Consider the following 26,028-nt stretch of genomic DNA (forward strand, 5'->3'; position numbering starts at 1 on the left):
GTAGATAATCTGGGCGGTGTTTTATCCACAAAGGGAACCTGTTATCATGTGTTTACCGAGACTGATCTATTTTGAAACAAAGATTAGCTACACACGTTTTTGTTTTTTTCCCCCTACATTTTCTGAGAAATATAATCCTGCTTCAATAGACCTGAATAAATGTTGTTTTTCTTCATGTGTCTTGTATTAGGCTACTTTTACGGTAATTAAAGCCAAAAGACCATCTCTGGCCATCCATTCAAGTTCATTTTGAAATAATATTTCATTCTTCTCAAAGAAAACATCTTATGTGGCAATGAATAGCAACCTCCTTCCTTTCACCCTCCTCCCTCCCAGTCTCTCCCTCTTATCTCAAATTGGGGGAAGGAATGCAGCCATCTCCACTCAGGTGAATCAGATACACATCATGATCCAGCCTGTCATCTCCTGCCCGGGCAGCCTGCTGCTGTTCTCCCTGGCTGCTCGCTTTCTGCGCAGCCACTTTGGTCAGACTCATGATGACAGGCTACAGTCCCTAATGACAGTCTATGATGTCATTCAAACCGGGTTTTATAAGGTGTAATAGTGTTATGAGCCTCTGTTATGAACAGGCAGCAAGGTGATGAATAATTATGACAATGATCATGCCTTATGCCCGGACAAGAAAACCTTCTGTGTGTGTGTGTGTGTGTGTGTGTGTGTGTGTGTGTGTGTGTGTGTGTGTGTGTGTGTGTGTGTGTGTGTGTGTGTGTGTGTGTGTGTGTGTGTGTGTGTGTGTGTGTGTGTGTGTGTGTGTGTGTGTGTGTGTGTGTGTGTGTGTGTTGCCCATGTTTGATGACTCCATCTGTCCTGTCACATTCATACGGCCGTGAACTCAGCTGTGTCTGGGTGTGTCTCTGGAATTCCAGCTCTCTGGAGCAAATGTTGCTGAATGCTGATCCCAAATAAAGACCACGAACCATAGCCTTTTAAACACGAGTGCTTGCGCAATCCACGAACTGTTGTTTGCAACTTCAAGCGTCTTTTATTGGCATCTAGATAGACGTAGGCTATGTTATAAAGGAAGACTCACACAAACTACATTTCAGTTTAATAGTGTGTTTTAAATAAAAGTGCTTGCCCATATGGGTACAAAAAATAGGTCTACTAGACCTATATCATTTAGATTAATGATGACATTTTGAATCAGTGTGCTTTTGATCTTATGCTATGTGTTTTCATGTGTCACAGTGTAGTAATAATAATAATAATAATAATAATAATAATAATTTCAAAAAATAAATAATAATAATAATAATAATAATAATAATAATAATAATAATAATAGGGTCTATTAATGTACACTTTTTCTCATTTGTTGAAATGCCTTAAATAAACATTTGTTATGCCCTTTATTCGATTTAACTTGGGTTTAAATCAGGTTTTAATAAGACGATGTCATCAAGCGACGACATAGCGAAGATACGTCATCATTGAGAGACCATTGTTTACATCATGGCGGCGGTGGATTTCAGAGGTAGCTACATCACCGTTGAATTATTTGTTATTAAGTTATTTCCAGGGACCTTTTTTACTGTACTTGTGTCTTATGAGTTAACGATAACCGGGTTCTGTTTGCCTCCTCAAGATAAAGCGTCTGTGTAGTTTTGCTGTTGGCAGGTTCAACATGTAGCCTATCTATCTGTGCTAGAAGCTAACGTTAGCATCGATTAGCTTCTCCTCCGCCAAATTTAGCTAACGGTGGCTGTCAGTGGTCAGTCTCGTTTTGTAAAGGTTAACTACCAACAAAAGACAATAATAAAGTTATTTTACTGGTGTTTGTGTCAAAGTAACTGGTGTTTGGTTAATTTTGGTGCTGTGATTGCTGGGTAGTTGATAGTCAGTGCTCGTTTGTTTTAATAGTAGCAGTAAAGTGACGTGAGTTTGACAGTTCATGAGTTTAGCAGTCTATGGCTTGTGTTGGATGAAGGCAATATGAAGAAGGGAGTATTATATTCAACTTTTATAAAACTGAACTACCTGCAACCAATAACAAAGGCAGTAAATTACGAAACATGTCAAATGCAGAATAAAAGATTGTATAACAAAATACTTGATTTTGCTCTTTCATATAAGTACACCTTTAATCTAGAAAAGGTCTAAAGATATTATATGGTTAGCCATTCTGAGATGCATGCATTAATCTGAGTGTTACTGCCGCGATGGCAAATTCTTGATTAATGCTCTTCTTATTATACTTTTTATATATATTTATATATACAGTATCATTTGAGGATGTAATGATGGTGGTGTGTATCAATGTTGTGCCTGCTTCATCCATGTACCTCCACTCACGTCACATGTTACCAATGATACTGTATTGTAAAGTTGACCAGCCTTTAGCTCAAGAAGACATTAGTCAAATAAAAAAATGTTGTTCAATTTTTGCAGACAACCTCCTGGGGATATCCTGGGTGGACAGCGGCTGGGTGCCGATCCTTAACCCTGGGAATGTGCTGGACTATTTCTCTGAGAGAAGCAACCCCTTCTATGACCGAACCTGTAACAATGAGGTCGTGAAGATGCAGCGGCTCACCCTGGAACATCTGAAGTAAGTTATCCTACACACCACACAGTGCATTTTGGTGTTAATTGGAAGAGTATTGCTCATAAACAACAATATATATTACGTGTTAGATTAAACTAATTGCAATGTTAGCAGTATTTAAAAAGTATGAATACATTGTAGAATTCATACAAATTAATTCATGTGGTGTTTGTTAATAAGACAAAACCAATTGCATCACTCATATGGAAGTTATTAAATCATGATCTGTTTTAAAAAGCTCAGAGTTATGCTTTCAGTAAACTGATGCAAATATGTAGAGTTAAGAGACTTTGGAAAACTAAAAGCCAAACATTGTTTGTGTCTTTTTTTACAGGCAGATGGTGGGAGTTGAGTACATTCTTCTTCATGCTCAGGAGCCAATTCTTTATATAATCCGTAAACAACAGAGGCAGTCGCCAACACAAGGTGAGCAGTGAAGCGTCCAATTGAATTGTGAAATTGTCAAGTGTATCATACCAGTCAGTGTACAAGGTGTGTGTATATTACTGTTTAATACATATGAAATTGTCTTCTAAGCAGCCAAATGAAAAAAAAACATACATTTATTTATCTTTTTAAGTGCAAGTTATAAGATTTGTGAATGTATGATCTTATCATTACTGTCACACAAAACGTACACACCCACATTGCATTTGAGGTTATGTGTAAGGATCTTATTGTTACATCTACTGTATGTTTCCATCCTCCAGTTATTCCCATGGCTGACTACTACATTATAGTAGGAGTGGTGTATCAGGCCCCAGACCTGGGAACAGTTATCAGTTCCAGAGCGGTGAGAATTTATAATATGCTCTTAATAAAATATGATTTTTTTTTAAAGCTGTTAGTGGATGATTTTGTATGTGTGTATAATTGTGACTGACATAAATCTGTTTTAGCTTTCTGCCGTCCATGGAATCCAGTCTGCTTTCGATGAGGCCATGTCATACTGCCGCTATCACCCATCCAAAGGTTACTGGTGGCACTTCAAGGACCAGGAGGAGAGAGGTTAGGCTTTGGCAGTTCATTTGAAATGTTCAGTGTAGATATTTAGATTGTACTGCTATTAGCAACACAATAGTTCCTGTCCTAGTAAATACTAAAAACAGGAAATAGGGGAGACTATATGAGACAGAGCCATAGTTCCCTGCAATTCCACATTGTTTATAATAGTAAGTTCAGATTTAATTTGATGACTTTCTCAAATATTATTTTAACAAAACTAATTATTTATTTTTTCAGAAAAAAACAAGCCCAAGACTAAGAAGAAAGAAGAACCCAGTTCACTGTTCCAGAGGCACCGTGTTGACACACTCCTTTTGGACCTTAGGTCCAAGTTTCCCCCAACATTCTACCAGGTACATGTTACACTAACTCCAAACATCTTCTCAATCTCTTCATTTCTATATTTGATTTAATAAAAAAAACAATGTCATGTTAATGTGTTTGTCTCTATTTGTGATTTCAGCCTAAGCCTGGCGAGAAGCCTATTCCAGGTATGATCATGAAAGAGTTAAATGTATTCAGATCTTATAGTTACATAATAAACCGTTTGGGTCTGTGTGGACATCAGTGCTTAGCATAGAAAGGATTTGAAATTGTGCTCATACCTTCTAAGTCTGTCTTTCTGTGGTTTTGCATATTTATTTTGTGGATCTGTGTATTACTGTCAGCGCTATTGTTACATTCTCTTTAAATTCAGACTTCATTTCAAATTAAATGGTGTTCAGATTGTCATGACAGCGTGACGCTCTTTGTGTTGCAGTCGAGGTGAAGAAAGAGCCTGAACCGCCCACGGAACCCGTAAAACAAGACGAAAGGGAACCAGCCACAAAAACCTCGGCCCCTGCTCCGCCATCGAGCAAACCGCCTCCGGAGAAGAGAGCCAGACTGCAGTGACAGTCACTCTACTCACACTGTGGGAAAGATGCTATGTCCTACAGTAATAAACCGATAGAACAGCAGCTTGGGAGTTTTTTTCCCCCCTTTTCCAAAATCCCAAGATCGTCTGTCTGTTACTCTGCTCATTTGATCAGTTTACAGGATGCCAAGAATGAACTGGCACAGTTGCTTGTCTCGGTGCCAGCACTACATTTACACTGTAACCTCATACACTCGATAGGCTTTTGGCATCATGGACAGTTCAGGCAGCTGTACCACGGGGTTACGTGTCAGCAGGCATTTAGCAGTATTCGCTAAGGATGAGGCTTTTTGATGAGAAGCTGACCTCAGCATCAGTGTCGGTTAACTGTTGACATCAGCATAATATTTGCGTCGTAGTGACTTCATAGGACAGTGTAATTCAATGTGTCACAATGCATTATCTCATCTGAAAAAAAGCCAAAAAGCTTCTGGACTTGACCACCTCCTCATTAATTGCAAACACTTTTGTAATTTGTTTTTGTTAAGGAATGCTCTGCTTTTGTGTGTTTTGTATTAAAAGTATCATCAACTGTTTCCTGAATTATTTGCTGACAAGTTCTAGTAACGATGTCCTGCTTGGTCCTTTTTCTATGGTGATTTGAACAAAATATCATGTAAAATATAATATATATTTGTAGCTGAAAGATGATTGAAGCATTTATATCAGGGCTGTTGTTTATGTAATTGTATTTAGTAAATCCATATGTTCCTTTATACTTATACGTCATTACATTTCAGGAGGAAATGTTGTACTTTTTCACTCTACGACATGTACCTGGAGGTACTGGTTAAATTACAGATGAAGATTTTTTCATTAAAAAGCAAAAGATGACAAGCTATAAACTACAATGAATTAGATATTAATCCAGTGGTTCCAAAGCTTTTTTGGCTTATAGTCCTCTTTATAGGAGAAGTACTGTCTAGTTGAGGCCCTTTGTCACATTTCAAATTTTCAGTTTTATTATAGAGACATTTCCCTCTAAATTCATCAGATGTGTTATAGAAAAGAAAGGAGTACAATCCGAGCAGAAAATGATTTTGGACAATTGTAGAGTTTGGCCAGCAGGTGTCGCTATTTGCTCATTGCTCCTAATTGCCTGAAGGTGAAGAGACATGGATGCATAAAGCCTTGGTGCATATTTTGTAGGTATTGGGCATAGATAGTACTGTATTTTAAAAGGTATTGAGCAATAATTAATTAATAATCAATATTAAGTATTAAGAAATACTTAGAACTAATATTTTTTTATTTCTGTTTAACATGAATTATTATTATTTCTTTCATATTAAGAGAATAAAAATAAAAGATTTTTAGCCCTTTCATGCAAAGTGGTCCCCACAGTGGACAGCTACCTAAAAGTTTTTCTTTGTATACTGTATGCATTAGTTTTTATTCTATTTTACACATCCTACCTAATACCTAATCAATTACGTCTCTTTGCACTATGGTCTTTTTTTATGTCTTTATTTCTCTTTTCTGTTCTTTCATCCTTTTTGTCTGTGCATTGTTGGAGGGAGCAGTTAGCTTCTACTAATGCTATCCACCGATGCCACGAAGAAGAAGTTTCTCGCAGAGCGTTGTGGGAAATGAAGTCTTCCCCGTTGGAGGACTGGAAACACACACTGCCCCAGCTGTCTGGCTGCTAGCCGTAGCAAAGAAAGAGAAGAAGAAGAAGAAGATGGCTGCAGAGAGGGGATTCTCAGGCCACTGTCTGGAAACATAGCCATGGTCAGCGACGACTGAGCCGGCGTGTCAGCCCTCCGCTGGTTCCGTTCAGTCCGGATTGTGGATTTAATACAACAGCAACATGGGCTCCCAGACCCTGCAGATCCTGAGGCAGGGGGTCTGGGCTTCAGTCACAGGCGGATGGTACTACGACCCCGATCAAAATACATTCGTCAACGCGTTACATCTCTACATCTGGCTCTTTCTGCTATGTTTCCCCTTCACTCTTTACATGGTGAGCCCGCTACCTTCTATTTTAATTTTTTTTTTTTTTCATTTCCGTTTCTTTCCCGACTGTTGACAGCGTTAAGTGACCGAGCCAAGTGTCCGTTAGGTCTGCAGGACACCAACGGTCGGTCTCGGTCTATTATCTGGAGCGGAGACAATGTAACGTGTCATTAAAAACTAACTGAACGACGCCGGGTATTTTTTAACCACACTCCCGACTATGTTGTAGGTTGTCGACATTAGCCTATAAGAAGATTAACCTCATTTACACGACAAAAACTGACAAAAATAATCTTTAAATGGCTGCCCCCCACCCCCCTTTTTGAAAGTGTAGCCTACTACCAATCCACAAACTAGATTGGACCAGAATGCTCTTTTGTTTGATTTATGTTTGTATCAAAGAGACGCAGGTTGGATAATAATAACGGTCGATTATACTGTCAGGCTGTAATCAGTGAATTCAATGCCCCCCCCCTCCTCCATTTTTTTATCTAGTTGTTTTCCTCCTGTCGGTAGTGATTTGCGGTATCACCAGATTTTTTTTAAATCTTTATAGCCTGCTGCAAAAGTAGCCTACAGCTGTCAAGGATGTAACAATATAAATATCGAAGACAAATAGGCTACTGTATAGGCCTAGTGGATGTACTTAAACTTTAATGTCCACGAGCATTATTAGATATATTCTAATAGGCTAACTGAGTAAACAAACCTTCCACACAGCAAAATTGGATCACTGTTTTGTTGTTAATAATTCTTTTTTCAATTATGATGATATTTATTAATTTATAAGAATTACATGTAGGTAAATACTGCTTTGTAATAGGCTATATGTGCAGGCTCTACAAATGTAAACAAATCCCCCTCCCCTTAAATATGCATAGTGCACCTTTAATGTCCAAGTAACGGTCTATAGGGGATGTAACAGTAAATTGTCAACAAGAAACAGACTCCTCTGAAGTCAGTTTGTTTTGTTGACTTTAGTGACAGTGAGAGCTTGCCCTCTAAACTGTCCACAAGGCCTTGACAGATCAGTATAAGTTATAGTCCACTTTTGCATGTTATTTAATGGGATTGTTTGATAAATAAAGCAACAATAAAAACGGTTGAATCCAGAGACAGAGCAAGTTGAAAATGACTGTGTGTGTGTGTGTGTGTGTGTGTGTGTGTGTGTGTGTGTGTGTGTGTGTGTGTGTGTGTGTGTGTGTGTGTGTGTGTGTGTGTGTGTGTGTGTGTGTGTGTGTGTGTGTGTGTGTGTGTTTAGAGAGACACCTCTAGTATAAATGCACTCAGGTCAGGAAATGGCTGTTTGCTAAGCGCACACTAAACGTCTATATTGAGAAGGTGATGTTTCAAATCGGTTTGTGGTTTCCGCTCTATTCCTGGACTGGAAATAGGCTTGTCAGCTCGGTGGTTTATATATCGCGCCACAGGTTTGAGCGGCGCTGCTTCTGTTGTTTGTAATAACTCTGAGCAGATGCAGCAGCAGGATAAAGTCAAGGGCAACTGATGAGAGACGCAGAAGATGGAGCTCAGACAGACAGACAGACAGACAGACAGACACCTTGTGGTTAAAACATCTAGGTGTTTAGTGATAGCCCTGCCTTTCTTTTTCAGTTTACCCTTTTTTTTATTAGAGAGTGATATTTGAATGCGGTAGTTTTTTAAACGCTGTTTTCCTGTGTGCGTCACAAAATAATTGCTGCAATATGTGTATTAATCCATTCATTTTTTCCTTTTCAGTTCTAGAAGGAGCTAACTTGGATGCAATAGTTGGTTGCAGTGCAAGCACTTAATCCAAACCAACTGTCACTGACTCCGCAGGACTGAGTTTCTTTCTCAGAGGCTGTATTAAACTGCCTGCCCGCTGTCTCAGTGTTATTTTGGATAAATGTCATTTTCAAGAAAAAACTGAACAATCAAAGCGAAAAACTTGAACATTGATTAAAAAAAAATGACATTTCACCATCATTCATGACTGCAAACTGCTATAATCTGGTACACAAAGCATCTTTTCCTTTGTGAGATCAATTTTATCTTTGTACATGGTCCCTAACAACTAAACTTAAACTAAAATTCTTGGGCATTGAGATAAATAAATCAAATCGAAATAAACATACAATAAAACTAAGTAAGGCAGAGCAGCATAACTTATGAGTCGTATGAGTGCAGTCAACAGCAGCCCCATCCCTCCACTTTATCAGTTCCCCTGTATTAATAAATCATATTCCCCTTCCTTTTCCTACTCCCAGGCCTTGCAGCCCACCATGGTGATAGTGGGAATCTACTGTGGTGTGATCGCTGCCATTTTCCTGCTGCTGAAGACGGTGAACTTCCGTCTGCACCACGCCCTGGACGAGGGGGAGGTGGTGGAGAAGGCCAAGGAGAGTCAGGGCAGCAGAGGGGGCACGGAGGGGGCCAACGATGGAGGTGTCACCCGCCGGGAAGACAGCAACGGCCCAGGGTGAGTTTTTTCTTCAGAAACCTGGTGGATTGGATGATGTCTGGAGATGTAGGACAAATACGCTCCATTAAAAGGAGAAGTAAGTGAGGTGGTCCTTTTTAGCTAACCTCCTTGTCAGTGACTGCAGTTAGCAGTCCCCTCCATTGTCCCTACATCACCACCACATGAATGCACAGCCGTCCTTCATTATATTGTGCCATGATGGAGAGCAGCGAGTCATCGTTCACGGGCACAGAGACCCGCCTCTTTATAGCGATCGGTGTCCTGATTGGATAAAACGAGCGGGATACCCGAAATTTTCACTGGCAATTACTGCAATACTGAATGACTGGGAGACCTGTGTAACGAACTGTGCATACTGTTTAAGTGATTGCTGTATGAATATATAGAGATTCAACAAGTATATCAACACAACCTTTCACTTACTTCTCCTGGTGGAGTCAGTGATACTAGAGAACACTTGTTGTCATCTTCACTTTTTGTCAAAATCAGTGAATATCTTATCACAAATCACTACCTGTCTGTACTGTGTGTGTGCTTCAAAAAATTCTCGTGTTAAAAATGAATACACGGCATAGGCTCTGTGAACTGGTATGTAAACAAAGAGTATGTATACACCTTTTTAATGTGTGACAAAGCCGCATAGAGACGGATGAGGCAGACAACATTTCCTGGTAAAGGCTGTGTGTGTTCATAGGTGTGTGTTAGGTAGAAGATGTCATGCTTTCAGATCGATGATGGAGGGGGGCTGGTGGTTGCTAGGAGTGGGCCGTGTCATTTTAAAGGTGACGCAACCTGGAGTCATCTTTTGAAACCGAGGTCAGAGGAGAATCAATATATTGCTTTAAAAGGCTTCCAGATAGGGCAAGTGGACTCCAGCTGTAATGGTGGGGATGGAAACTAGTGACAGATTACTTTTCTTCTAACCCTTATCAGGAAGACCTACAGAGAGAGATATAATACGTATCACTCGTTTTTCGGCTATGTTCAAATTATTCGATGAAGCGACAGCATAATGTAGTTACTTTGAAGGTCGTCAGTCATATTTCTCTGTTAAATGCTGTTCATTTAATACAGTTGTCCACACTACAGCTTGTGTGAAGAAGATGTGAGTTGGTGAGCTTTTGTGTGTTACAATATCATTTCTTGGTTTTCAACACATTGAAATGAATGGTTGAGTCCGCTAGCAGCCCTTTTTTCTTACCCGCTTCCACTGGTGCATTTTCTGTTCCTTGGTGCCTTGCGGCCACCTGTAGACCAGTGAGTAATATACCGTATTGGGAATGTGTATGATATGCTTGAAGGCAAGAACAAACAACATTCCTCGTGAGCACCGCTAATGGGGGAAAAACTCCTCAGAGTGCCTTAAGTTTAAAGATCATTTCTCTTTTAGTGGTAAACATGCTCTTTACCCAGCATGCACCTGGTTTGTCATTGGCCCTCACTTGTTTATGGGAGCTGTGTTTGTGTGTCTGATGTCCCAGTGTTTGTGTTGATAGTACATGGATAAGGATATTGACTCATAAAGTTACATGACAGAACTTGAGTTGCAACATCTCTTACATCTTACTTTACAGCATTAGATTTATATCTAGGCAGAAAAAAACACAGATACAGTAGTAGGAACTGGTTACATACCCTTGTGTTTTTACAATCTAAGTATGACGACAGTGAACTATATGCTAGTTCATGCTTTAAAGACGGTTATTAGTGATCTAATTAATATGACAGTTATGTATGCAGGAATGTATGTGTTGCTCTTTCAATACCTTTCTTTGTTTTATTAAACAAAAACCAACCAAGATGTATGTTAACCAATAGTACAACCAAGTAAAAAAGGGTACATCGATCATTTCATCGGTTACCATTACACAAGTACTGTAACATTTTACAAGTACAAAACAACATGTTACCCGAACTCTAAATGCCAGGGCCTCATTCTTTGTATTTTCTTATTTTTTTTAAAGAGGTTTAGCTCTAATTCAGATGGAACAAAAAAAGCCAGTGAGGTTCCAGTGTTTTACTGCCCAATGACTTGGAAGTTAGTGACTCATGCTCACATACCAGAGGGGTAGCGCTTAGCAGGACGCTGAGAGAGGGGGAAAGGCAACCAGAAGAACGCGGGCTCTTTCGACCACAGGGGCAGTCGCCAGTCGCAAGCTGCAGCTTTTGCCCACACATCTGGAGTTGCATTCCAGTTAGCCTGAGTTTACAGTATTGCAGACGAGCCTTAGCCGCAGCTGATTAAGGTGTTTTTTTTTTTTGCACCAGCACCCACTCATTTTCCCCTGACTGGTCCTTTTTTTCAGCTCTCCGCTCATCTGCTCCTCTATGTGCTGCTGTAGTCGTGTTTGTGTTGTGGTTTGACCCGTTATGATTTTTTTTCTTTTTTTTTTGGCATATGGAAATGATTTATAGACAATCCCTGGCAAGTTGTTTGTTTCCACATACCAACTGGTTAAACAAGCACGTCCGGAACTAAATATAGGCCCCGCATAAAAATCTACATGGATGCTTTTTCGTCTGTTTTTCAATCTCTCAGTTGATTTTCCATAGAAACCCGTTTAACTGATGTAAAATACAGGCTTGTTTAATAAAGTGACATGATGTGTTTCCCAACAGAAGTGTAAACTGTACACACACACACACACACACACACACACACACACACACACACACACACACACACACACACACACACACACACACACACACACACACTTGTGAATAGCACTTTTCCTTCCAGATTTAAGAATATAGATGTTTGTATGTGACTGTGTGTTCGTTCAGGGACCCTGGAGGGGGTATCGAGATGGCAGACTTCATCAGGCAAGAGACTCCTCCAGTGGACTGCAGCTCTAGGAACTCCTATATCGGGATGGAGTCTAACCAACAGGTAAGCTGGTCTGCTCTGCTGCACACTGCATGTACAACTGGGCTGAGTATAGGACCCATAACACCCATCTCTGTTTAAACATACAGGAGACCAGTGTCTTGTTGTATTGTTAACAGAGTTCTAAAGTTGAGTGCTATTGTACAAATATAAATGACCATTTGTTTGTGAAGGACAAGAGTTGTTTAGGTCACTACTTGTGTTCCAAGTGATACATTATCAGTAAAGTACTGCTACACACTGATGGTAACAATCTGTAATCTTCCCTTAAGCAAGTATCATCTGCCGAGACCTCCTTCTATTTTAGTGGAACGTTAACTATGTTTATTCTAACCCATCCAAGGTGCTTACAAATAACTTAGACAGGAGGAGGGTGACAAGTCCAAGTCTAAAATTTACTTTTTGTTATTGCTTGCCTCGAGGAAGCAGCTGTTTTTGTGTTTGTTTGTGTGTGTGTGACGTGTGTGTGTGCGTGTTGAGGGATGTTTTGATTAGGTACTATCCTCACATAGCCTGCCCTGTTGTCAGCTGATATCTCCTTTTTAATATTCAAAGTTATTTAGCCGTTTCATTCTGTGAGATATATTTAACCTCTATGTATCCCCCATGGGTGCTGTGTTCTACGTCTTTGCACTGGGTGTCCTTGACTCGCTCATCGGCCCAGGCCTGTTCTGCTCAGCTGCTGTGTACCGCGTAGCAAGAGAAGCCAAAACTTTTTCTCTTGTGATGACAGTGAAGAGGCGCCGGCTGTTTTTAATACACAAGTAGTCTCTTCTATTTGGATGTTGTTGTTGTGTACTCTACTCTCACGATCACAACCTCATTTAAACTTTGCCTTTAAAGAACTCCAGAAAGGAGCCTTTGAATATCCTGACCACCTCTTTTCAAAAATAAAAATAAATGGCCTGGCTTTATCTTTTTTATTCAAATTTTCAGATTGCACCCACCCATGGAAGAGCAACCGTAGCCAAAGGTAACTATGACTACCTTGTCATGCATGTTCATCATCAATCATTCGCCACGTCATTGTTCTCTGTGTGTGCCTTGTGTAACTCCATTCATTTCAGAATGAAAAGAACTGAGCACATAACACTTTTGTTTTTTGGTTTGAAAAGGTCACCATATTATGCTAATTTTCAGGTTCAAAATTGTATTTTGAATTTCTACAAGAAACTCTGTCTGAATGGTGTAGTTTCCAAAATACTATTTTATGTTTCTCACAGTGCCATATCGTAAGCTTTCTTTTTTCAGCCTCTGTCTGAAACGCTCCATTTTAGAGCATATCTCTTTAAGCCCTGCCTTCCAAATAGCCCAGTCTGCTTGATTGGCCCTGAATCTAACTGCCGGTTTGAATGATTTATGATGGTTTATGATTTATGATGTCATAAGGGGAGAGAAAACTGTGGTTTTTGAACACATGGCTGCGTTCCAATACCCATACTTTCTGCTATTTAGTATGGTAGAAGAAAGATTCGGATGTCCCAATTCTTGTACTAAATCTCAGATTTAGTATGCTGAAAAACACCCAGATATCTTCTACATCCGGCCGAGGTTTTTAGTGTTAAAAACAGTATGCTATTTGGGCGATTCTGACCCATAATCCAGTACACAACGACAGTGACATCACATCGACGGAGCCTCCGTATGAAAACAACCGGGGATGCGACAGATATAAAAGCAAGAGGCAAGATCAAGGCGCAATGTTATGATGAAATAAATAAGTAAAAGTATGCCCCAATTGTAGCATACTGCATGCTTTCTAGATTATTTTTATGGTCAGATGTTGTATGTAGAATAGAAAGAAGAAAGAGTATGCGATTTGGAACGCAGGGATTGTATTCAGAAAGGTGGTTGTGGAGAAAAAGAGAGAGGGTTGTTTTTTCTCATACCTTGGGAGTCTCTAGTCACAGCGGGGTCCCATATTAATGTTGAAAAACCATGATAAAGTGCATTCTGCAGAATAGGTGCCCTTTTTAAACTGTTCTTTGCGACCCTGTGTTGCTCTTTCTCACCACAACCCCCCCTGTTGCCTGGGAGACATAGTCTGACTAAGCCTTACCATGCCCTTAACAGTCACAACAAGATGAGGCAGCGCTTGACAGGCACTGCTGCTGAGTCTGAAAAAACACAGAAGTCAGTCTCTAGGAGCTCTCCATTGTATTACTGAAAAGAAGAGGAGAATAAATGAACTTGTAGCTTTGCTTTGGGGGTCAGTCGTACTGAGTGATGGAGCGAAGCAGCTATGTCGCCTGAATAATTCAGTGAATGCGTTCGATGCCATTCTATTGAGCTGGCAGTTTGTGATGACAGGAAGTGGTCAGGAGTGGGACGAGGACTCTGTTGGGGTTTAGTGTTTTAATCTCGCTCCTTACAAGGATCCCATCCTCTCAGACTGTCCGGCACAAACTCCCAGGTTGTGTGACCGAGTGAGACTTTGCAGGATTTTAGAAGCGGTGGTTGCAATGAACATCATTCTGAACGGTTTCATATTTGTTTCAAAGGTAATCTTGTATGGCTGAAGTAATCTATTCAGACAAGCTCATAGTGCCATTGTTGGAGATGCACAACTTAGAGCAACTCTCAGAAGTTATGAATCTGAGAAGAAGGCCTGAATATCTGTTTTTTAATCCCGAGTGGGGGGCCAGTTATGTCTGAATGTGTTGGGTTTAGTGGCTGTGAATGTATTATACATGTATTAAATATGTCATCTCTAAATTGCTTTCTTCCAATCTATTGCAGGAGATTTGGGAAAGACTGCAGATGACATCAGCTTGACTCTTGTTGAGAGCTGCAGCCATGATCATGGTAAACATGCACTGCATTCACATACAAACTAGAACTACCGTCTGGTGGTTATATGCCTCCGCGAGACATACAGTATTAGAACGGTGTAGAACAGTTGGGATGGCAATGCTTTAAAGAAGGATACGCTCCTAACAAGCTACAATATGGTACAAGGTCACTCCAACCTCACAATATTTAAGGTTGCAGTTACCTTTCACCTTTTTACCTCCAAAAGGTAATCAGTTCCTGCTCAAGTGAAAGTGTGAGTTTGTGCCAAATTTTAGGAATATCCCTCAACTTGGTCTGGCCTTCGACTAACACCTGCGTGGACAGTCGAACACAAAAGCAAAAATCTTTCTCATGTTACTAGCTGGTTCCACTTGACACCGTCCTTAATGTGAATTTTCCTTTCTGTCGTTTTCAGATCTGCTGTCTGACACCAAGATGTACTGCCTTGTTCCCAACGACTCCTTCGCCTCGCTGCAGCCCTCCACCTCCCTGTGTCCTTCAGAGCTGTCCCGGGAGCCCGCAGACCTCTGCACCTCTTCTGCTTATCACTTCAGCCTGTCCCACTCCTCCTGCGACACGGACGCCACCTCACACACATCCATACAATCTCAGAACTTTAGGAAGGAGCTTCGTTCTCGGGGCCTGCCTCGGACTTCCAGCTCAGCGGGTTCGGCTTTCCCCGACCCGTGTCTACCAGACTTTGCCCTGTACCCTCCTCCGTTGTCTAGGAGAGTGGGCCTGGACCCTGTGTGTGAGCTGGAGACCGCTAGACCGCACCGGCCCGGGCTGTGTGGCAGGGAGGCTGGGGGTGAACGCTTGTACCAGCAGGAACTAGCTGTAGCCTCCACATCTGGGGTAGGGGAATGCTATAGGCACAAAGAACACACACACAGGGTAGCCCGTTCCGTCTCCAGGGAGGCAGGGGAAGGCAGCTCAGGACTGTACCAGGTAGAGGTGGGTGGTGGTGGGGGGAAAGGCTCCGGCGTAGGGGGAAAGTCCCACGGAGGGGAGCGCAGTGCTGACAGCCTGAGGAGCCTGAGCACACGCAGCAGTGGCTCCACAGAGAGCTACTGCAGCGGGACAGACAGGGATACCAACAGCACCGTCAGCAGCTTTCACAGCGAGCAGACCAGCTCCACACACGTGGAGAGTCTGCTGTCGCTTTCAGGGGACGAGCGAGCGCGGGACAGAGGAGACGCTGCAGACGGCAGGACTTCTAGCCGAGTCAGCAACCGTCCCTCCAGGGAGGCCAATAAAAACCCTCACGCAAACGAGCTAACCGCTACCGCTACACAACCCGCTGACACGCCGTCCCAAGCCACACAAGAGCCTTTAGAAGCTGCTGGCCGGTCCCAGGACCAGCCCGGTATCAGGACCAGCGCCGATGGCTCTACAGGGTCAACGGGTGGAGTTACCACGGAGACGGAGCAGGTTAAAGACGACGCTCAACCAAAGTCGGCCAACAACGTTCAGAGGACTTCTTCTCTGTCCACGGGGCGCAGCGGACGGCGGCGGATGGGCAAGAAAAGGGCGAGCAGCTTCGACGCCAGCCGTCACCGGGAGTACGTGTCGTTGCGCGGCGCGGCCAAGCCCTGCAGCGCTGTGTTGACTGGGGGCGCAGAGGAGGACTCCAGTGATCAGAGTGAACTCAGCTGTGCCTCCAGCCTCCACTCCGCACACCACCTCAGCACAGACAGCTCGTCCAGCGCCACGTCCCGCTCCTGCCACTCACCGGAGGGCTACTACCGGGCCCTGAAAGCCAAGCACACTGCAGCTAACACTAACACAGCCTCCTCCTCCACAGTCAAAGCTGAGGCAGGAGGGCGGAGCGGTGGTAAGCGCCGCGTCTCTCGCCGTACCCCCAGCACGGGCAGTGCCAAAACGCACGCCAGAGTGTTGAGTCTGGACAGTGGTACGGCCGCCTGCCTTAACGACTCCGGCCGCCTAGGGGCTCCAGCCGGCCCGCGGCCCCTAACCACGTCCAAGTCGGACCTGGAAGCCAAAGAAGGGGAAGTCCTGGACGCGGCCTCTCTGCTGGGCCGGGCCTCCCAGCTGGAGTCGGTCACCCGCTCCAGAAACAGTCTGCCCAACCAGGCAGTCTTCACCGAGCCTCAGGACGCCTCTGCTGCTGCTCTGCGGGGTGCGTACCACACACAGCGCCCTGACACAGTGTACACATTGCATTGCATTCTATCTGCTTTACTACTGCCCTTTGATGACTAGTCCACACTTAATATGTCAGTGACTCTGAAATGCATCAAAGGAAAATGTTGTGTTTAACCGTCTCCACGTTCAATGGTAGTGATTACTCCACTTGTTTAGACATGCACTGTACTTTGTGACTTATCAGCAGAACTGTGTTACACTGATACCGCCCCAGATACAATATAGGCACCATTATAATTTATTAGTCTCTTTTCTGTGGTTTTTGTGCTTGCTTTGCAGATTTGCCCTGTTTTAAAGTGATAACTGGATGGTGCATTGGCTGTGTATTATTGAACACACTTGACCAAGTGTCATCATCACTCTACTGGATATAGCTGCTTTATGGCCCATTAGAGGCGTAACGAAAGAATTGACCAAATTGAAGTCCATTTTGGGTGTAGTCCTCCAGACAGTAGACTTCCTTCATTATTTCCTTTTGTGTGTGTGTGTTTCTGCAAAAAGGGGGATGTTGTCTGCCTTTCTCATTCACTGTAACCATGGTGAGTTTCCATGGTGTGACAATTCCAACCCAGGCCTAGTGTTCCTTCCTCGTGTAGATGACTATTAGCATGATGGTACAGTGTGGGCTTTGTGCTGAGGTTAGACAAACAGCAGCTCTCTTATTAGTGTCATACACACTGTGTCTGATAGACATTCCCTGCCCTACATTCTTGTAACTTGCAGACTAATGTCTAATGTAATATTATGGAGTGCTTGTCCGTCTCTGTTCCTGTTCTTCATTAGCTTCATTGTATTGTGGACATTTTTCATGATGTCGCTGTTGATTGTTGCTTAGCTTTCTAGAGTGCAGCAGACCTCCTGGGATTTACATTGTTAGTGGCAGGATATGCCCGGACTTGTCAATTGTAAATTAGTGTGTTGGGTTCTCGGTCTATTTCTGTTGTTTGGATTTTGACTAACCTGACTCCAAGCTGGCAAAGGTCAAAGTCGGTTTTCATATAGTGGCGTTAATTGACATAAGTAGACTTCAAATGTTTGTCTGCCACTCCTCAAGGCACTTGGTACTTTTATGCGAAAGTTAATAAATTATAGCAAGCGTGCGCTTTCAAGTGAATAAATAAATAGTGCATTGTTTCACATGCAAGTGAAAAGTTATGTTAAAAAAGAAAATCAACTAGCTCGATTTTGCCACTACAGCCGGATTGACAAAGCACACCCACAGGCTATTGTTAGCATCCTGCCGCTTGTAGTTGTTCTATCTATTTGTGCTGCTATTACACTGTCAATTTTTTAAATAGATTTCTCACACAGATAATAACAGAAGTTCTCCTGTCTTTATCCCATTCCGCTAGCTCTCTCCCCGAGGTTGCCCTTTGCTAATTGCATTCAAGCAAAACTATGTAAACTCAAGTCACAAGTACACGTAGAGAAGAGTCGTTAAGTCAGCAGACTTGCCCAGTAGTGACAGTTACACAGCAATATCTATTTTTAAGTTTGCTAACATTAGCTGCCATGAGTTACTGTGGTCATACCAGGGCCAAGTTGGAGCTCTAGCGGCAAAACCCATGTGTTAAATGTATTGAGTGTGGCTCTGTGTTTTTGCTTCTGAATAACAGCTTTTCTATTCATAATAGAATGTGTTATTTCATCTTTCAAAAGTGACATGGTCTTGCTTTTAAAGCAACTGACTCACAAGGATTCTGGGAAATTCAGTTAGTCATTATCCTTTTTAAATTACCACCTGTAGCATCAGTGGGCCCTGGCCTTCAAAAGTTAAAAGGCTCTCTTCATATCTATTTTAGGAAACGTGTCACTTCCGATATAAGTGTCAGTATTGCTCTGAGATTTTGCCTTACTTCGATAGGGACACTGTAAAGACAAGGACAGGAAATGAGGGGTGACGGCCAATGGGCAAGACATGCAGCAAAGGTCCCCCAGTTTAAGTGGAATTAGCGTTATGTCATTGTTGTTGTGTCATTCATGTTGGAGTGGTGGATGTCTTGTTTTTGAAATGGTCGCTCCCATTTTGAACTGAAACTCTTAAGTCAATGGCCTGAAGTTCAAGTAGCAGGTTGCGTAACTGTTGTTGCTTTGTTTAGTTTTTGATATCCAGCATGGAGAAAAAAAAAATCACCTCATACAAGTGTCCACATAAAAATCTCTCTCTCAAATGGAAAAAAAAAGAAAAGGAAAAATTCAACTCTGACCAATCAATGGCCAATGCTGATGATATCTCTCACCCACCATGACAGCCCCGGGGAGCGAGGAGACGGTCATATTTCGGCGTGAGCGTAGCACGTTTCGTCGGCAGGCGGTGCGGCGGCGACACAATGCAGGAAGTAACCCCACCCCGCCGGCCTCCCTCATTGGATCTCCTCTCAGGTACAAGCACAAAAGGGGGAGGGGCTCGTTTTTTCTGTCGTTGTGTTGCCTGGCAATAGCATGTTACCAGCAACAGCAGCATCATCAACACCAATATCTCCCCATCTTCTACAGTGCATGATGACGCCGAGCAAGACCTTATGTATCATTGGATTGCTGTCTTATCTACGCTCTGCATGTGATGTCTTTTTATTTATTTTTTTTTTTTTTACTTCCAAGACTTCTTCCCTCTTTTCATCCTCTTATTATCACATGATCTAATCTGTTTAAATTCCACGTTTTGAGCACGGATCAAAGAATGGAGATTCCTTGCTCAAACCTCAAAGGCACAAGGTCTGACTAATCTACTTGGCTGACAGGCCGGTGTCTCCTCTCAGACTTGCGCACGATTTGTTCAATAATATTATAGACGTCCTGCTGTATCACGTAGCTCTGCCCATTTGAGCAACCTTTATAGAGAGAGAGAGAGAAAGATGAAGATGATATTGATCATTTAAAAAAAAAAATTAAGGTTTACGTCTGTCCCTATAAGTGAGAGTCCCTAGCTGCTTATTAAAAGATCTAACAGCCCCATTGTTTAAGACAATTTTAGCTTAACACAATAATTCCCAAGAGAAAGATTTGTAAAGATTTCAACTAGTTTTCTTTCAACATACATTTTCACTCATTTATAATGCTGGGTGAATTTTTTTTACCTGTTGCTCTTAAGTAATGTGTTTGGGTCCATGGTAGCAAAGCAGATTGCATAGATTATAGGTAGTTCAATAGATGTCTGTGTTGTAATCCTTGCTGTCCAAGATGACAGTGACCTGACATGATTGACTGCTGTCCTGTAAATACTTCAAATGATCTGTCACTCCGGGATGTTTGAAGCCTGATTTGATATAGGCCATGTCCTAGCTACAAGGTCACACAGCTTCTACCATGGCAACTGCCAGTGTGTCCCCTTCAAATGTAAAATAAGCAAAGCATAAAAAAAACCTCAAGCTAAAAAAAACAACATATTACAGTAGGTGTAGTGGCAGATGTAGCACTTTAAGCATTACTTACATGGGATACTTCTAAAGCTCAATCTTCGCAAGGCGTTCGATTGGATGGATATACTGCTGCACACATCATGTTCCTCAGCGCCCCGAGGTCTGTGTAACTCCTCCAGTGTTGTTGTCCGACTGCCAACAGCTATTCAACTCTTGCCAAGACTCTTGTGTTTCCCTGCATCTTTCCAGCAAGGTCACAGTTCTGAATGCTGAGCCTTGAAAAATGTTAAGCAAGGAAAACAAGCGTGCAGCTTGCCAGGGGTCAATAAACTTGCGAAAAAGGCAAAATGCTTCTCTCTCTCTCTCCCCCACTGATCCCTCCATCCTCCCCTCCCTCATTCCCTTCACCCCAAAATCTTCTTTTTTTTAACTTTCTCATTAGTGCACCAGTCTTAGGCTTTGTAAAAATGTATTATATGTTTACTGTATGAATACCTAAGACATTATTAAAGCTATAGTGCATAACTTTTTCATATAAATGAATGTCAATTACATTCAAGCCATCGCCAAACGAGTTGACACAAAGTTGATTAAGCTTATCAGCTCCACAAAACTCTCTCTGTATTTCTCAGTATGGCAGCGTTTTTCAAACTGCTGTCACCCCGAGAAGCGCTCTAAAACTATTTCAGTTGTTGATTCTACTCCTAAGAAAAAAATGGAAGTACAGCAGAAGGAATGAAATCCATGCGCCATCACCGAAGGCTTACCTCATACAGTCGATGCACAGACAGTGTTGTTGTAATTACTGTGGGAAACAGAAATGACACACTATGGCTTTAATTTTAAGTAATCAAACAAGTAACTAAGTAATCTGCCATTTGCGTAGTTGATCAGTGTAGATGAGAATTACCTCCATCTAAAATCGGAGGTTATTTAATTTTCCCATGCATATAAAGAGCCTGTAGGTGCTCTCTCTGATTATAATTCCCCTGTGTAAAGTGCTGCGTAATACTACTTTCCTTAAACTTAATCGTTAGTGTTCCTCTTCCCCTTAGGTATAAACACTATGGCTAGATCAAAAGGAAGGAGAGTTAAGTTACTTTTGCACTGCTTGAACTTTGCTTCACAGCTTTTAGAAGTCTAGAAAAAGCTTTACACTCAGCGTTGCAAATCTCATCCGTGGCTGGTGTCATCATGGAGGTCTGTCTGCAGTGTGCATGTAAATGTAGAAGATTGCAACAGACAACAAGTGATGAGTGACTACAAATGACTTGATACAAATCAAATGTGGAGTCAGTGATTCTGGAGAAGATTTGTTGTCAAAATCACTTTGTCAAAATCAGTGAATATCACCTCACGATACTGTGTATGAAAAAAAATCACATTAATACTTAATGTTTTTTCAGCGCATCCACAGTATGGACAGGTAGCGGATTGTGAGGAGATATTCACTGATTTTGACGAAATGTGATTTTACCAGTTAACAAACATTCTCCCGAATCTCTGACTCCACCATTTTGAAGTGTCAAACTGGCAAGATAATAATTAGTTTTTTGCCAAATGTTCATCCTTCATAATTCTTTTGCCCTGAAGTTGGGGACCTCCACTCTGACACCCCCAGCATGTGCATGGCACCACCAGTAAACCCCTCTGTTTTGAAATGACCTATGTCTACACTCCCCCCTCTTACCCCCTCCCTCTCCCTGTATTGATCTAGTAAAGCAGCCGTGCCCCTCTGGCCTCTATCTCTTCTCACTGCCTCCCCTTGTCCCCTCTCCTCCTGCAGTCTTCAGGAGGCTCTCAGCCAGGCCTCCCAGCCTTCTACTTCCACCCAGGTGAAAAGCCAGCCGTCCCGAACCCCGTCCCAGGTGACCGTGCTGAGCACTAGCGCCTCCCTGCTGGCCAGGAACGGAAGCGCACACCTGGACGGTTCTCAGGACAAGGCCTCCACGGTCGGCGCCACCAGCTTGCAGGATGACTTCGGTAGGGGAGCGCACCGAGAGTTTGAGATGTTAAACCATGGAAGGATTTTCTCGGGGAGCAGTAGTTTTTTTGGGAGATGGATTTGAATTTTTTTTTCGTAGTTTTTTTGTTGGTGGTGTTGTTTGGTGTTTTTTACACTTTGATTGGCAGTGTCTTTGATGCTTTGCAATTGCTTGAAAGAGAACTGGTCAGTGGGCACAGATATGACTGTTGCAGTCAAGCATAGCACAAAACACCATTATCCACAGTCGGCAGACTTGATGCAATCAGTGAAAGCCGACCGCAATTATCCATGCTCCATTTCTCTCTGTCTTTGATATTGTGTCTGTAGCCAATACTTGACCTCTCTTGGTTGTAACCCTTCGATACCAACATTCCCCATCCCCCACTGCTGTTGTGGACGCCTTTACAAAAACATGTTTCAGTGTTATCCGTAGGACATGGATTGTAAGAAATATATTGGTTTGCTTTGTAAGAGATAGTTTAAGTGCTTCCACTGACCTTAGTGGTAAAAGGATTGTGCTGCCATTTGCAACCGTGTGTGTGTGTGTGTGTGTGTGTGTGTGTGTGTGTGTGTGTGTGTGTGTGTGTGTCTGTGTGTGTGTCTGGGCTTGTGATCTCGGAGAGCATTAATAATTCCTTTGACTTTGTCTGCGTTTTATATGCGTCTTTGGGTTGACTGAACACCTGTGCGTTGTTGCCTGGCAGCGTCTTGACGAAGATATTTTCCCCTCATACTTCTCAGAAGATTTATTCAGAAAAAAAATGCTTTTACTCAAATCTAACTTGGCTCATGTCTTCATCTGTGAGATATTCTTAAAAATATTCTTTTATCCTTTCAATACTCCTAACTTAAGGCTTTCCTGAAGGCAATCAACCCTGAATCAGGAAGTGACTGATTTGTTTATAGCCTCTGTGTGGGAGGAAGCACATTCACTCAATGATCCCATTAACTCTGATGAACACAGTCATATTACCAAATCCAGCTAATTCCCTGCTTGTAAACAACACACTGTCTAATACGATTACTCCCACAGACACAGTCGCTGTTTGCTTATGATTTCATTCAACTGACTTTCTTCTCTCTATTTCTTCCCCCCTCTCCAGGAAAGCTCACACCCTCCTTGTATGAGGCCGGTGGGTGCGACATGTCCCTCGTCAACTTTGAACCCGCGACCAGACGAGCATCCAATAACCTATGGTTAGTGTCAAAAACTGAATGATGATTCATTCTAATTTGTTTAGTGTGATTTTAGATCTGCCATCATGACCTCGTTGGGTTTTTAATTAAAAGGTGCACTATGCAGTTTCAGGGGAGGGAGATTTGTTTACATTAGCAGAGCCTCCTGTTAGTTTACAATACATATTTCCTCTACATGCAATTAATATTAGTGAATGATTCTAACATCCTAAACTCAAACTAAATTATTTTGAGGAACCTGGAACCAAATGTACGACTAAAATATGTAAGTGTGGATCCTGCTGCTGTAAACAACAACAGTGAAATAGTAGCTTTTCAGGTAGCTTTCTAACTTCAAACAGTGTTCCAGGGATCCAATTTTCCTGTGAGGAAAGTTTGTATATTCATTTATGAGAATAAACCTTTGAAAATGTTCACTTCTCTGACACAACCAAACTTACATAGTGCACCTTTAAAACTAAGCAGTCTCTACAAAATTGGAAACATTATTTATTTTTGCATATGTATTGTTCTTGACTGGGAAACAAAAATTGTATTGCTGCTGATACATGTCATTTTGTGTTGAGCTAGGGTGCCCTTTATTGCAGAAAGCATACAAATCATGTCAGGTAATCCATATAGTACAGGATAATACAGTTAGCAGTAGTGTTTTTGGGGGTTGCATATCCAAGTCTGCTTAATAGTTAGAGAAACAGTTGTTAAATAGAAGCTAGACTCAGTTTTTAGGAGAAAATAACTAAGCTTAGTCAAAATGCAACTGTACGAAAAAAAGCAAATAGACTTACGGCTGTTTAGTTTAAGGTCAGCAGGAAATGAACAATGCTTTAATACAGAGAGTGCACCAGATGCGTTTGTCTCATCAGTGCGCTAATTCTGTCCATTGCCCTGCAGGGACACCGACTCCCACCTCTCCAGTTCTACCTCAGTTCGCTTCTACCCACATGACCTGGTGAGTACCCAACCAGTGAGCCGTTGTTTGTTTGTTTGTGTGTGTGTGTGTGTGTGTGTGTGTGTGTGTGTGTGTGTGCGCGTCGTGTGCTTGTGCATTTGCGTTTGCATGTGTTGGGACAGAGACAAAAACAAACACAGCCTTTTTCTCTCCTGCATGTGTGTTTGTTTTGCGTATTTCTGTGTATCGTATTTGGCATTCAAACTTGTCCCTATGAACAGTTTTTCCATTGGCTTCTCCCTTCTACTCTTTCTGGCCCTATCGTGTTACAAAAACAAATCATATTACACCAATGTTAAAATCGCTACACTGGGTATCAGTGACTGCTGCTGAATCGATTTAGAACATTCTTTATTTGGTTACTAAACCCTTTACAGCCTGGCACCTACAGTATGTACCTATCTGATATGCTTGTTTTGAATGAGCAAGATAGGTGTTATTGTCACTGCCTTTTCTCGATGGCTGGAGTGGGTGAGATGGTGGTGTCTTTATCCTGTGTAACAGCCAGAATCAAAGTGGAATTTGGATCTTATACTTTTTATATATATTGACTCTTGAAGATGTAGTCTGCGATTCTGGGGAACGCTTGTCGTCAAAATCCCTTTTTGTCAAAATCGGTGAATATCTCTTCAAGATCCGCTACCTGTCCATATAGCTGAACAAAATCCAGTGTTAATAAAGACGGGTATTTCTTTCGAAATTTGTAGAATAAATACGATATTTCGAGAAAGAAGACAAAATACAACATTGAGAAAAATAAATAAAAATAAGAAATACATTTTAAAAAACTTCTAATTATTTTTTCTTTTCAAGATTGTATCTCATCTTAATTCTTGAAGTGCAAAAAAAAAACGTCCTCCTCTAATAATTTTTTCTTCACTTTGGCACTAACACTGTTCCGTAATTTACCAATTTGAAATCCCATTTGTTAAACACTTTAATGTTGTATCTTTATGTATGTTGAGCCCACACACACACGTGACTGACCTGGGGACAGATCTCCCTCCCTCAGATCCGTCTGAACCGTCTGCTGACCATGGACCCGGAGCTCCTGGAGCAGCAGGACGGAGAGCTGAGCCCAGAGCTGCAGGAGGCTCCTCTGGGACAGGACGACCCCAATGCAGCCAGCACTGCCGCCGCCGCCAAGGCCCGGCAGTACTACCGCCTCTGGCTGCTGCCCTTTCTATGGGTCGGCCTGCACTTTGACCGGCTCACCCTACTGGCACTGTTTGACAGGCAAGACACACATCCTAAAGCTGTGATGGACTTTAAAGGTGCACTGTACAGTTTCAAGGAGAGAGGGGTTTGTTTGCATTTGATGAGCTTGCAGTTGATTTACAAAAGATAGTACATAGTACATGTGATTCTTAGTATTGAATAATTTTATCATCTTGAGGCACCCGGGACCAAACGTAAGACTAGAATGTGTTTGTAAACAAAAATTTGGGGCCTGCTGCTGTAAACAAACACAGTGAAAAAGTAACTTTTCAAGTAGCTTACTTACTTCAAACAGTGTTCCATAAGGATCCAATTTTACTGGGAATAAAGCTTGTTTATTCATTTATGAGAATATACCTTAAAAATGTTTCACTTCGCCGACAAACCTAAAGTTACACAGTGCACCTTTAAAGCTGTGATGAATTTACTCTACTTTTACCTTCTATTTAAATTCTTATTATTTATTGTTGCTTCTAGGCTGCTGAGTCCATCGGTTTGCACAAACTACATTTTGTTGTATATTAATATGCAGTGACAATGAAGGATCATCTAAAGACAGCAC

At 42.0% G+C, this 26,028-nt stretch overlaps 2 protein-coding genes across 2 annotated transcripts in view; both read left to right on the plus strand.

The window, feature by feature from the left end:
* Positions 1-1,464: 1,464 nt before the first annotated feature.
* On the plus strand, positions 1,465-5,017 carry med6 (mediator complex subunit 6). The gene is made up of 8 exons (XM_080042283.1): positions 1,465-1,495; positions 2,410-2,569; positions 2,901-2,992; positions 3,277-3,359; positions 3,466-3,574; positions 3,809-3,924; positions 4,035-4,062; positions 4,332-5,017. Exons 1-8 carry the CDS (start codon positions 1,474-1,476, stop codon positions 4,463-4,465), a joined length of 744 nt encoding a protein of 247 aa, XP_079898409.1. The 5' UTR covers positions 1,465-1,473; the 3' UTR covers positions 4,466-5,017.
* Positions 5,018-6,261: 1,244 nt separating this feature from the next.
* Positions 6,262-26,028, plus strand: part of pcnx1 (pecanex 1) — a 37,750-nt gene continuing 17,983 nt past the window's right edge. Inside the window, exons 1-11 of the mRNA XM_080042033.1 lie at positions 6,262-6,450; positions 8,693-8,904; positions 11,695-11,800; positions 12,734-12,770; positions 14,537-14,602; positions 15,006-16,730; positions 19,009-19,138; positions 21,902-22,098; positions 23,206-23,299; positions 24,191-24,248; positions 25,261-25,484. Coding sequence (XP_079898159.1) covers positions 6,298-6,450; positions 8,693-8,904; positions 11,695-11,800; positions 12,734-12,770; positions 14,537-14,602; positions 15,006-16,730; positions 19,009-19,138; positions 21,902-22,098; positions 23,206-23,299; positions 24,191-24,248; positions 25,261-25,484 — 3,002 coding nt within the window. The 5' untranslated portion in view covers positions 6,262-6,297. The remainder of the gene's footprint in view (positions 6,451-8,692; positions 8,905-11,694; positions 11,801-12,733; positions 12,771-14,536; positions 14,603-15,005; positions 16,731-19,008; positions 19,139-21,901; positions 22,099-23,205; positions 23,300-24,190; positions 24,249-25,260; positions 25,485-26,028) is intronic.

This window comes from Ammodytes marinus, assembly GCF_949987685.1.
Source record: "Ammodytes marinus genome assembly, chromosome: 15".
NCBI classification, from domain to species: domain Eukaryota; kingdom Metazoa; phylum Chordata; class Actinopteri; order Uranoscopiformes; family Ammodytidae; genus Ammodytes; species Ammodytes marinus.

Bases quoted from the DNA above. Each gene is read 5' to 3' on its own strand.
- med6 (XM_080042283.1), top strand. From the start codon at position 1,474: ATGGCGGCGGTGGATTTCAGAG. The intron at 3,360-3,465 runs GTGAGAATTTAT...AATCTGTTTTAG, and splicing joins CAGTTATCAGTTCCAGAGCG to CTTTCTGCCGTCCATGGAAT. The intron at 4,063-4,331 runs GTATGATCATGA...TTTGTGTTGCAG, and splicing joins TGGCGAGAAGCCTATTCCAG to TCGAGGTGAAGAAAGAGCCT.